The 12,930-nt window shown below is 39.8% G+C and overlaps 1 protein-coding gene across 1 annotated transcript in view; it reads left to right on the forward strand.

The window, feature by feature from the left end:
- The window catches only part of Sidt1 (SID1 transmembrane family, member 1), a gene marked incomplete at its 5' end in the record, with an annotated part of 98,768 nt that continues 85,838 nt past the window's right edge, over positions 1 to 12,930 (forward strand). Inside the window, 1 exon segment of the mRNA XM_005386616.2 lies at positions 1 to 121. Coding sequence (XP_005386673.2) covers positions 1 to 121 — 121 coding nt within the window.

Consider the following 12,930-nt stretch of genomic DNA (forward strand, 5'->3'; position numbering starts at 1 on the left):
GCCCGGCCGCTACCCCCGCGACCCCGCCAGGGGCGCCGACTTCGACCGCGTGTACAGCGGGGTGGTGAGCCTCAGCACCGAGAGCATCTACTCCTTCAACTACACCAGCCGGCCCGGCCAGGTAAGCCTCTCCCTCCCCGCGCCCGACGCCCAGAACTTGCGGGATTTCAGAGCCCCCGCGCAGCGGGGGGACCCCTGGGCATGGACCTCCGGAGGCCGCGGGGACTAGAGATCCTTGTTCCTTTTTGCCTGCGAAGCAGTCACTGCCCTGCTCAAGCTCCTGCCTCCAGCCTCGGGGACAGCTCAGCGGCACCGCGCGCCTACCCCGGCCTGGACGCTGGCATTGCTGGGCTTTCCAGAGGTGCTAGATCCCCGCACCTTCCACAGCTCCTGGCTCTCCGCCGGGCCTTTCTGTAGGAAAGTCGAGATTCCTAGGTTTGCCGGAGGGCGGGATGAGCCCGAACCTCTGTTCCTTAATATCCGACTGGAAAGGGATCTCATTACGTTCGTTCGGATGAGATGAGCCCATCTAGTTCATAGTGCAAGGAGGGAGAAAGCTACTCAGAATCTAAAATGGAAATCAATCGTGTGAGAGTGGACGGAAGCTACAGAACCTCTGTGTGTATTCAACACCCACTCCCTGCCTTTCTGTACCACTGTCACATGTATGTGCATCAGAGACCCGGTCGGGGACACTGACTCTGCGGCCCTCCGCTGATGCGGCGAGGTTTGGATGTTAAATAAGGGTGAATAATTGTATGAAAGTTCTAGACCTATTTCTGACAAGAGTTAAAGCTGAAAAGAGGATTGCTCCTGTAACTGTGACTTTGACATATATACTCTGATTATATAACCTAAGGAAATGCATATAGTTCGCTTTTAGCCTGGGGAAAGGGGTTCTCTAGTATACCAACCTCTGACCAATCTCGGGGACTTCTTCCCGTATAAATGTGCCAATTCCCTACTGTCTTGGGAAATTCCAGAAACAGATGTTTAGGATCCCATCTTATGCCTCCCCCCTGAATTCTCAAAAACCTTGCTTCAAATTGAGAAAGAGGCTTGTATTGAACCAGAGGGACCAATGTGCCTATCACAGACTTCTTCCAGCTCTGTGTACTGAATTCCCCATCCCCAGGCAGGCACCAAGTCCTTTGACGCTGTCACCATGGTAGCGCAGCCCTCATCCTGCCCTGTCCTTCTGTAACCTTCAGGCTGTGTGTCCTGTAGTGAACAGAGAGGCTGTGTACAGATCCACTGCACTGTACACACGGGTTTAATTTGCCAAAACCCCACATAAATGACACCTTCCTATCTAGTGTGGGGTTCTCTTATGCTGGGCACATGAGGTGTGATCCTACCCCTGATTCCCTGGAAAGAGATATATCCCTGAAAATTTCACAGTCTCTGGGCTATGGTATCAGCTTCACCCTAAATCACTGACAAGGAAACTCAGATTGTATGTGCAAAGTAAATCCTGGCGTTAGGCTTTGATATTTCTTACAGTTCTGCACAGACTGACTGCTTGTTAAACGTTGCTTTTTTTGCCTTTCCCCCTTAGTTCTGTGTGAGTTGCTGACTATAGCACAAATCTCTGTTGACAGTTGAGGTTACCTGTTTAATTTTCCTGATAACCCTTAAATAATAGGGGGCAAATCGTGCTCATCTCTGTACCCTCAGATCTACTGCTATGGCACAGAAGTTTGTAAATGGGTTTTTTTCCTAAATAAATAAATAAGTCAATAAGGGGTTAAACAATCCTTAAACTAGAGTTAAATAAAGTAAAATGTATAGTGTGTTAAATTTAATAGTTTGGAAGATGTGAAGTCAGTTCAGGTAAAAACAAAAATGAATTTTGTTCTTTATAAAAACAAAAATTTTAAAAATTATTGTTATATCCTTTCTATTTTGTTATCTCTGGGCTAAATGGCTTTATTTTGTGAAGCAATGATGATAAGTAGTTTTTAAAGAAACTTTCCACAAGACAACCAAAAATTGACAACCACAAGCAGTCCTTCAATTTTTCATTAAAATGTTGCCAAGAAAAGCTAACAAGAAATACTAAGTTGAAAGCCTAGGGACCTGTATAACAAGTCCTTCAATTGTTTTAACATCTGTATGCACCAAGATAAACCAGATGTCAAACCTTCCAAGTTCCTGAGACAGATTTCTAATATTCAAATAAGATAGCAAAACCTTCAACCCACTGACTACTCTCTTTTCTCCAGCTGTATTTCTGCTGATTGCTGAGGTGGGGGGCATTTCCCTTCCCTCCTCTCGTCTTGCTCCATTTTGTTCCACGTTAGGTACCAGCTGCCCCTCTTCTCAATGCATGAACACATGGGACGTGGGAGACTCTCACTAAAGGTTTGGAATAAACACAAGAGAATTAAAGTACAGCACAGGATAAGTGACAGATTAAATCAGAAACCCAGGCAACACTGTCTTAACAAGTTAGTTGTGATTCTCTGTCTAGGGGCATTTCAAGGTGGTGACTCTCACTCTTGTCATCTTTTTGGCCATTCCTGCACCCAGTGGCCTCCATCCTCTAAATTTTTTTATTCTCCCTTATTGAACAATTTTTGCCTCTGTTGCCAACTCCAGACTCATGAAGGGGCTCTGCTTAATAAAGATCTGTGGTGTGTGGAGCAGAAGCTCAGACATGGCGGCTTTTCCTCTAACCTTTTGGCAGGCAAGGCTCCCTCCACTGCAATCTTCAGTCAGCAAAATTTTGAGTTTAGAAAAAAAGTCTTATTTTTGAGTTTTAATCGTTTTCCCCCTTTCTCTTCAATCTGATGTTGTTTGCCATTATTTTTCCTTTGCCTTGAACAACAGTCTATTCCATGTATAGTCTTTGCTGAAGAAAAGAAGGAATTGTGGAGGCCATTGTTCCCAATCTTTCCCATCAGCCACTGTGTCTCCTACAAGTGCTATCCCAGAGAATGATTTCACCAAGCGTGTGTCATGCTCAATTAGATGCACTCAGCACCAGGAAAAGTCTCGTGTGCCTTGCAGGCGTAGAGAAATATAAATATGAAGTTGCCATTTTAAAAAAAAAATGGAGTGGCTGGCTTAAAAAAAAATCAAAATAATAATTAAGGGTGAAGGTTAGGCAAGATCAGGTTCATTTGTTTTCTCTGGAGAGGAAGCTTCTCAAAACTCTTTTGAAGGGGAGTAGGGTTACACTGCAAACAGGATGTTCTGTAACCACAAGGCTCAGCCAAACTAAAAGGAAATCACCTGGTTCGGAAAGTCACCAGTGATGTTTGGCCGGACTGAGGGACACTACTGGGTTGAAAATGTCCTTATAGGGACAGATAGAGGCAACAATCAGATGTTTCTCTCTGAGCCAGAAGGTGTTAAGAAGGCCTCATATAAAGATCTAACCACTCTGCAACAGGCTGTCTTCTCTGAGGCTTTCAGTAACAGCATTCAATGTTTGCAATAGATTTTGAACCCTTTCTCTGGAAATATCTTTTTTGCTTTCTTAAACTGAGGCATTTATCCTTCAGTGACATATATTAACATTTTCTATACCCAAGGAACAATCATTGGCTGTATTAATATCCACCAATAGTTATATATCTAGGGCAAGTTGTACTAGTCTCTTGAATCCGGACTTGAAAAGCCCACCCAGCCCCCACGAATGATCAAATACATATGGGGACACTCTCCTGGTAACTTCTAGCTGTAGACAGACAGCCCTTTACATCTGTTGATCCCACATCTATGGATTCAATCTATCTCAAATTGAAAATACTCAAGAAAAAATCTATGTCTGTAATGAACATGTAGACTTTTTCTTGACATTATTCCTAGACAATATAGTATAACTACTATTTAAATAACATTTTTATTGCACTAGGTATTATAAGTAGTCTAGTAATTTTAGTAATACAGGGAGGATCTGCATAGATTATAGGCAAATACTGTGTCATTTCATACAAGGGACTTGCGTGTTCACAGAATTTCAGTAAGAGTTCTAAAGCAAATCTTTCACAGGCACTGAGGGACAATTGTACTGTATATTACCAGTTACACAGAAGAATTAAAAATTTGGATGTGGTCGCCTCAGTTCTTCTACCTGGTGCAGGGAAAGTTTGCTCTTCATATGCTGTAGCCAAGAAGCCACCTTTGCTGTCCTCCCACGTCCTCTTACAGAACAGAACTACTGCTTGTTGGAGAAAAGAATCATCTCATTACCACATTATCTGGATGATTGGTCCTGCAATAACAAAATACCATTGGCAGATCCAGTGTCTAGGAAGGGTCTGTTTCCTGACTTGTAGATAGCCACTTTCTTGCTGTGTCAAAAACAGGTGAAGACTGCAAAGAAAAGCAAGATTTTCCAGGGCCCCTCTTATAAAAGCATGTGACTGGCTTCTGTTTCTTTGGAGGAGCTCCAGTCTTCACCCTCACCTTGGATGTTTTCTCCTGGCTTCCAGCGCAGACTCCAGCACATTTCAAGACAGAATATGGAACTTCTGGGAAGGTGGCAGAGTGCTGAAGAGAAAAGAAACAGCCTCTTTGAGATTTGGTGTCCAGATACTGGGATACAGCAACGTGAGGAAGAAAAGGAGGGAAGTGAGTCCCTGGGACCCAGTAAGGACCCAAAGCAAGAATTGAAGCCCACAAGAAGAATGAAGAGAGAAACCTTCATGCAGGAGAAGGAAGTGGCAAGCAGCGCTTTCTCCCTGAGCCCTTACTCACTGCATGGGAAGGGCAGCTCAAACTTGCAAACATACAGTGACTAGTGGCAACCCCAGAGGCCTCCACAGAGAAATGCACCAGTGGAACGGAGCAGTGGACGCAGCGGACTGCAGTGGCTGGTGAATTACTTGGGTTCAGATGCCCCCAGGAAAGGGCAATTGGCCAGTAACCATCTTGAGGAGGGGCCAACTGAGCTCGTAATTCAGAGTAGTGGTGGGTTGGCTCCATCTAACAGCTCCCAGTGTCAGGGTAAGGTGGAACCAAGTTTAAACTGGCAGGAGGTCAAGGAGCCAAATTCAAGCTCACGGGAGGCACACCAAGCATCACATGCTGAATAAATTGGGTTCCATCTTCACATTCAGAAACCTGCCCGAACTTCAGTAGAACTACAGGTGCAGGTTTTCTGGGATTATACACCACCCTGCCATAAATCTATGGCTGGCTTGCTGGGATTAATTAACATGGATCTGAGCTCTGGCTTCCCACTCTGTCTACCAGTGACAGCAGAGACATGCTCCCCAGTGAATGTTTCTTCTTTATTTTGCTTTGTTTTCTTTTTTCTTGATTGCTTGCTCTTGTTTTGATGAGTGTGAACACTGTTTCTAGCTTTTTTGTTGTCATTCTGTTCTGTTCTTGTTTTTATTTCTTCCTTATCTCTTTATTTCCTGTGTTCTTCATCAGTTTCCCAAAGTTTGTGTCATCTTATTTTGTCCTCTAGCCTTACTTCTAATCTCTTCCTGTTCTATTTGCCAACTTTTCCCCCAACCCCTTTAAATGTCCTCCCCTGAGGATAAATTCACCATATTGAGAGCATAAATACTGTCTACAATTTTCTGGATTGTTTTAGATTTCGTTATATAGCCATAAATATGGTTCCACAATGTGGGAAAAATTTTTGCCACCTCTTCCTCAGACAAAGGACTAATATCTAGAAAATATAAGAAAACTAAAAAAAAATATCAGATTTCCCAAATTTAAAGACCCAATTCAAAAATGGGCATCTGAGATGAATACATATTTCTCAGGTGAAGAAGTACAAACAGCAACTAAATATATGAAAAAATGTTCAACACCACCGGTCGTTTGAGAGATGCAAATTAGAACAATGCTGAGATTCCATTTCACCCCAAAAAGAATGGCTGTCATCAAGAAATCAACCAATAACAAATGCTGACAAGGCTGTGAGGAAAAAAGGAGCCCTTCTCCACTGTGGGAGTGGGAATGTAGAATGGTACAACCATTGTGGAAATCAGTGTGGCGATTCCTCAAAAAACTAAAACTAGAGATTCCATTTGACCTAGCTACTCACCTTCTTGGTATCTTCCTAAAAGAATTAAAAGCATCGTACCACAGCAATATATGCACACTCACGTTTATAGTGGCATGCTTTATAATAGCTAAATCTTGGAAACAGCCCAAATGTCCATCAACTGATGAATGAATAAAGATGTGATTTTCTTAAAAAACTGTTCTGCCATAAAGAAGGATAAGTTTGAGACATTTCTTGCTAAATGGATGCACTTTGAGACCATTCTCAAAATTGAAATAAGTTGGACACACATGTTTAAATACTGCATTATCTCTCTGGTGTAAGAAACTGAAACTGTAGTTAAGGTCTAAAATGTATAATAGATATTGGGAAATGGGAAAATGTTAAAAATGGAAGAGAAACAAGGGAGGAGGGAGGGGGAAGGAAGAGACGAGAAAAAAGAATAGAAGGATAAAAATGGAAGCAAAGCTTTTGTAAATAGGGAGGGAAAGAGGGGTTGAAGGAGCGAGGGGGGAATGGGAAAAAAGGAGTAGCAAGATATATTATGTACAGGTGCAAACTCCCTATGATGAGTGTGATCATTCTGTGTACCTAAAGTGTACCAATAAAAAAGGAGTTCTTCCCCCCTTCTGGTCCAGGATCCAACCAAAGAGTGTGTACAGCATTCCCCCCCCCCCCCCCCCCCCCCCCCCCCGGTACCGGGAACCGAACTCACGACCTTGCGCTTGCCAGGCAGGCGCTTTTGCCGCTGAGCTAAACCCCCAGCCCCTATGTACAGCATTTGATTGTCATGAATTTTTGCTCTTCATCCAGAACATTTCCTTGTGCTTTCTTTTTCTTTCAGGACTTCAATATGGTATTTCTTCATCATTAGTTTCACAGCATCCACTTTTCTCAGAAACACCACAGGATCAATGTTGTGTGAAGGATTAATGTTGATTAATGTGGTACTTAAGGCATCATGTCAGAATCAAATGATATATTGAGTTTTCCTGTTAGTAGTGTGATTAAAGGTGGTTACTTGGTGAGGATGGCTTTTCCCATGTTTCTCCACTGCTAATTTTCTATTTTCCTTTGATAAATTAAAAATTGATGTGCGGAGCAACACCCTGAGGCCATTTAAATGCCTTGTGTGTCATCAAATTCGAAACACCTAGTTTTACCATCCAATGATTATTCTTCCCTGAATCAGATTCTATTATAATGCTTTCCTAGTAGTGATTAACTAATACATTGCTCCTCCTATATTGCTCATATCTACTGTAAGAGTTCTTTCTCTCTCATTTATTCATTTTGTTTATATCATTATGGACTCATAGATTCTTATTTGATTCCACTACTCTTTGCTTTTATTCACATTTTTAAAATCTTGCTATGAATATCAGTATTCTAAATATAAGATTTTTCCCTTTAAAATCAGTCAAACTCCATGTGTACAGTGGATGTATTGAGAATCTCTTTCTCTCATCCTAACCTAGGAATATTTCTTCTCTCCCTTCCTATAACTAGCAAAATAATATTTTAATGGCTATTAAGTAATCGTACACAGATATTCAAAAAACAGCATTATCAGTTATCATCCAAATCATCTTGGAGTCCCATCAACCAGATCATCAGTGAGGGCCCAGGTATGTCTGCCCCTAGACCAAGTACAATAATCTTCAGTTTTGAATTTGCAGTTAAAGGAACAAGCACATTTTTCCCATATAAAAAGCAAAAATAGTGAAGCCAACTGTATCAGTGACAGCTGAGGCAAGGATTTCTGAATGTCTGATTTCAGATTCACAAATTTATCCATTCAAGTTATGAACTATGGAACTCAGAATATTTTTTATAGTATAGATTTTCATTAATGGTTTCTAAAATATGATAAAATTTATTCCTGGGTGGTAGAGTATGAGAGATTTATCACTCTGTGTTCATGTACTTTCTAAATATTTCACAACAAAGATATTTTACTTTTACCTAGGCAAAGACAATAAATAACTAAGAAACAGAGCATTACTGAGGAATAGCATGGGATGGATACTAGAAGATATGTGTTTTTAATCCCTTTTTGTACCTGTGGACGGACCTTCAGCAAATCATGTTCCCTGAGCTCTATTTTATCACTGATGAGAGTATTGCATTTTTATTTATTTTATTTTATTTTTTTAGAGTATTGCATTTTTAAATCTTTCTTCAAGCATTAAGATTCAGTGTTCTAATATTTTTCTACTATGTGTCAGATTAAAATTTTTTCTAAATTATAGACAGGATAAACTTCTTGTCAAAAAGAACAATTCTAACTATCTGTCTTATAAAATCAAGCAGATGAAAACAGTATTGTTTTTTGAAATGATTTCTCTTTCGTTTGAAAAGCTTCCATAGGACTCTTCGCTGCTTAGAAGTGGTGTGGGTTTGTTCTGCTTTGTTTTTGACATCTGCCTGGTGCATGTGCTGAACTTGTATCCCAACTCTCCCCCGCAACCACCTTTTTTTTTTTCTCTCTTATTCTTGCTGACTGCCATGTCAATAAGCTTGCTATCATGTGGGGTTTATTTATTTGGTTGTTCTTTGTTTTATTTTTACTGCTGTGATGGTCCTTCCGGGAAAGTATTTTAAGCATTTTATATAATATGCAAAGGTTTTCAGCCTTTCATCTTTCCCAGTTTGGTATTGATTGTTTACTTAAAAATAGCTTCAATGTAATGTCTTACTGTGGACTTCAATCTAAAAGACCAAGGGATAGAAGATATTTGTAGTACTTTGAAACCTCTTTGATGTTGGAAGATGCCAGCATTTCCATCTTCTTTTCATACAGGAGTAACGAAACAGAGCTGATATGATTACATGTTGCCACGCAGCACCCTTGAGTATGTCAGCCAGTTCTTCCTGCACTGTTTAACTTGAGCTCCCAGAAATTCTGTGTCAACACACCAAGATGGCGCTTTCGTGATTCGAAGGCACATCTCAGAAGCTGTTTGGACTGGGGCCACTCCATCTTTCTGATTATTTGCAATGGAAAGAAACTATTGATCCTCAGGCCTGTTTCTTAGCCAGTACCAGGTGGATTTTATAACTATCCCCCTGCTGGGTATTTTCCCAGAAGATCTAAAAACATCATATCACAGTGATATATGTGCACCTATGTTCATAGCAGCACAATTTGTAATTGCTAAAATGTGGAAGCAACCCAAATGTCCATCCACCGAGGATTGGATAAGAAAATTATGGTACTTTTATATAATGGAATATTACTCAGCTGTAAAGAAAGATAAACTCGAGGCCTTTATATTTAAATGGTCACAACTAGAGACCATACTCATAAGTGATAAATCAAACATACATGTGCAAGCACCGCATTGTGTCACTAGTGTAAAACTTGAAAGAGTTAAGTTAAACTCGGAGGTATGATAGACACTGTGAAATGATAGGAAACCACCGAAGAGTAAAGGGCTTCTGGGATGTGGGAAAAGAGAAGGGAAAGAAGGAGAAATTTTGTATGTATGTATATACAGGATAGATAACATGGTTGTTCTTCTATCTGCTGTTTCTATGCTGAAAGAAACTGTCAATGAGTCTTTGGTTGACCAGTATTGCATGTCTATATCTGTTTTCATGAGAAGCCACTTTGAAGATATCAATATGTAATACAACCACCATTGTTAATTCCCTACCACTTTGTTTGGAACTCTGTATTGTCTGTATTGTGCTTGTGATATGTTGTAAAATGTTGTATGTCTGTTAATGTTTCCCTCCTTTTATCCTTAAAAAAAAAAAAAAAAAAAAAAAAAAAGAAAGAAACTATTGAGTACACTATGGAGCTGTCGGAAGACACAGTCATGGTCTTCTACTTCACGGGATAGGGAGAGTTACCAGATTTATGACCATTGCTTTTTCCTTTTCTTCAATCTTTTGAATATGGAAACTCAGGTTTTCTTAGTACTTTAATTGGCTATTCTGACTTAAAAAAAAAAAAAAGCATAAAGTCTGATGTTTTTCTTCAAAACTGAAGTCAGTAAGAACAACATTGAATTCCATTAGGACCTCTTTGTCTAAAATCCTTTGGGTTTCATATGTAATAAGTTTCTTGGAATGTATGTGAAAATCATTTATATGGGAGAAGCAGCTGATTAACATGTTAAAAGTTAGCACTGGGGGGTTAGTTTGATGTTTGAGCCCTAGAATACTTGCCTAACTTGGGTGAGACCCTGGATTCCATCCTCAGCACTGCAGGATGGAAGGAAGGAAGGAAAGAAGGAAGGGAGGGAGGGAAGGAGGAAGAAAGAGAGAGATTCCATTTTTCGAGGAGGGAGAAGCAAAGCTGTGTGCTTATACAGCTAATGTAAATTATATATTAAATGCTACTAGTAATAAAAATAGTTAGAATTTACTTGCTGAAATAATTTCTTATTTGATTTCTCATTCCTCTCCTTTCCTCAGTTTATCTGACATGACAATAATGTACAAAGAAATTGATTTTACCATTGGAAAAAAGGATGTGGAGATATTAATTTAGTGCAAGACTGACACAGAATTTTTTAATGGGTTGTATGAAGAAAATGAAACGGGCTTGACAATACTTATACTGAAAACTGTGTTCAGAGAAAGTTGAATGTAGGTCTGCTTTGCTGTTAAGAAACGTGTAGTAATAATCCACTTAGCTGTCACAGTTTCCAAGAAGGGGGGAGTCTGATTTCTGTTTGGACAGCTGAAAAGTTTTCTAAGAGTCAGATCTCAAAGCATCATTTTAAGGTGCTCTCTTTGAGGCACAGTACTCTGCAGCTGATCTCCAAGCTGGTCAGAGGTGTCAATATGTAATTATGAATTTCACCTTTGCTTGGTTAGATACTGAGTGCTGGAATAAAACACTTTACTTCTGAAAATGGTAGCAAAATTAGCATGTATCTGTTATCATCAAGTGACGTGTTGTCTTGAGAAAAAGCATTCTTGGCTATCTGAGGTATGTGCTTGAAGCCATGGACCTTCAAGAGTATGATGAAAAGTTTGCTCCTCCCTCCACCTAACCCGAGATGCAAACTTTTTTACTTTGTTTCTTCACTGATGCTTTCGTCTCACCTGCCCGAAACAATGTCTTCCATTGTTAGCATCTTGCATTCATGTGCTATACCAGTGATGAACCAATACTGCACCTTATAGTATCCATAATTAACTGAAGTCTATAGTTTATATCCAGGTTCATTCTCGGTGTTGTACAGTCTTGTGGATTTGGAGAAGTGTGTGATATTGCGCATCTGCCACGATGTGTTATACAGAGCGGTTTCACTCCTGAAAACCCCGCATCTTCCACTTATTCATCCCTCTCTCTTCACTTGAGCCCCTGGTAAACAGTATTTTTTTTTATTGTCTCTATAGTTCTTTTTCCTTTTCTAGACTGTCATGTATTTGTGAAGGAGTTTGGAATACATCACCTCGAAATATGTTACTCTAGTATATTGACTTTTTAAGTCAAATTAAAGGCACCTGAAAAAAACAGGTGCGAGAAGATAACTCTGACCAGTCTGTTTCTTAAAAGCAAGAAATGGGATTCCACATAAGAGACACTCTCCATATAGTAAGAAGATAGTAAGCTTCTTCTCATCACGGATGGCAAGTTGAGGCAGAAGAAAATCTTGTTAGAGTAGCCGTCACCTTCTTAGCCACTTCCCCACCAAGCCAGCTACCCAACCCATGGCTCTTTAATTTGTCACATTTTAACAGTTTATCATTCTTTACTTAGTATTTAAGTGCTCGGCTCTACATCTTTGACTCTTCGTTTCTTCCTGAGGGCCTCCATCTCACGTTATATGAGATAACATGTGGTAAATTTTAGTTTCCCTATAGTTGGAATCATAGGTCATGTAGCCTTTTTAAGACTTGCTTCAGTAACTTAGTAATATGCTTTTAAGGTTCCTCCGTGGTTTTGGTTGTTTGTTTGTGTGTAGCTGGATAGCTGGTTTCCTTTTAGTGCTAAATAATATTCCATTGTCTGGATAGACCACAATTTGTTTTTCCACTACCATATGAAAGAACATCTTTGTCCCTCCCAATTTTTGGCAGTTATAAAGCTGATGTAAATATTAGTGTTCAGGTTATTATGTGGAGATAAGTTTTCAATTCATTTTGGTAACTAATTACCTAGGAGTATGACTGCTGGATCACATGGTAACATTATGTTTAGTTTTATAAGAACTGTCACAGATTTGTTCCAAAGTGACTATATCATTTTGCATTCCCACCAATAATGAATGAGCATTCCTGTTGCTTCACAGCATCATTAGCATTTGATGTTGTTGGGGCTTTGAATTTAGTTCTTCGTCTATGGCCATACCACCCTGAGCACACCCAATCTCGTCTGAATTTAGCTCTTCTAATAGGGGTATAGTAGCTTCTTATTGTTGTAATTTGCAATTCGTTAATGTTACATGCTATTGAGCATCTTTTCAAGTTTGTTTTCTTCACCTATATATCTTCTCTGGTGTGATATCTGTTTAGATCTTTGACTATTTTTAAATTTTTAGATTTCTTATTGTTGAGTTTAATAGTTTATTTTATAGGTTTTTGTATATGTGCTGCCAAAGCAAGCACATATTTAGTAGATTTTGGATATGAATACTGTATCATACGTGTTTTATAAAAATGTTCTCCCTCTTCATAGCTTGTCTTTTCACTCTCTTAGTGTCTTAAACAAAGCATTTTTAATTTTAATGAAGCACTAATTACCAACCTTTTCTCAAGAGTCAGTTTTTGGTGGTGTATCTAAAAAGTTGTCATCGGGGCTGGGGATTTAGCTCAGTGGCAAAAGCGCCTGCCTGGCAAGCGCAAGGTCGTGAGTTCGGTTCCCGGTACCGGAGAAAAACCAAAAAAAAACCCAAACAAACAATAAGATGAGATCCCAGTTGTTGATTCCGTGAAGTATTTCCTGTGTAGTTTGGTTTTTGTTCATGAACTCTCTGCCTACCTCTATGTCT

This window comes from Chinchilla lanigera, unplaced genomic scaffold (assembly GCF_000276665.1).
Source record: "Chinchilla lanigera isolate Chin_1 unplaced genomic scaffold, ChiLan1.0 scaffold00026, whole genome shotgun sequence".
NCBI classification, from domain to species: domain Eukaryota; kingdom Metazoa; phylum Chordata; class Mammalia; order Rodentia; family Chinchillidae; genus Chinchilla; species Chinchilla lanigera.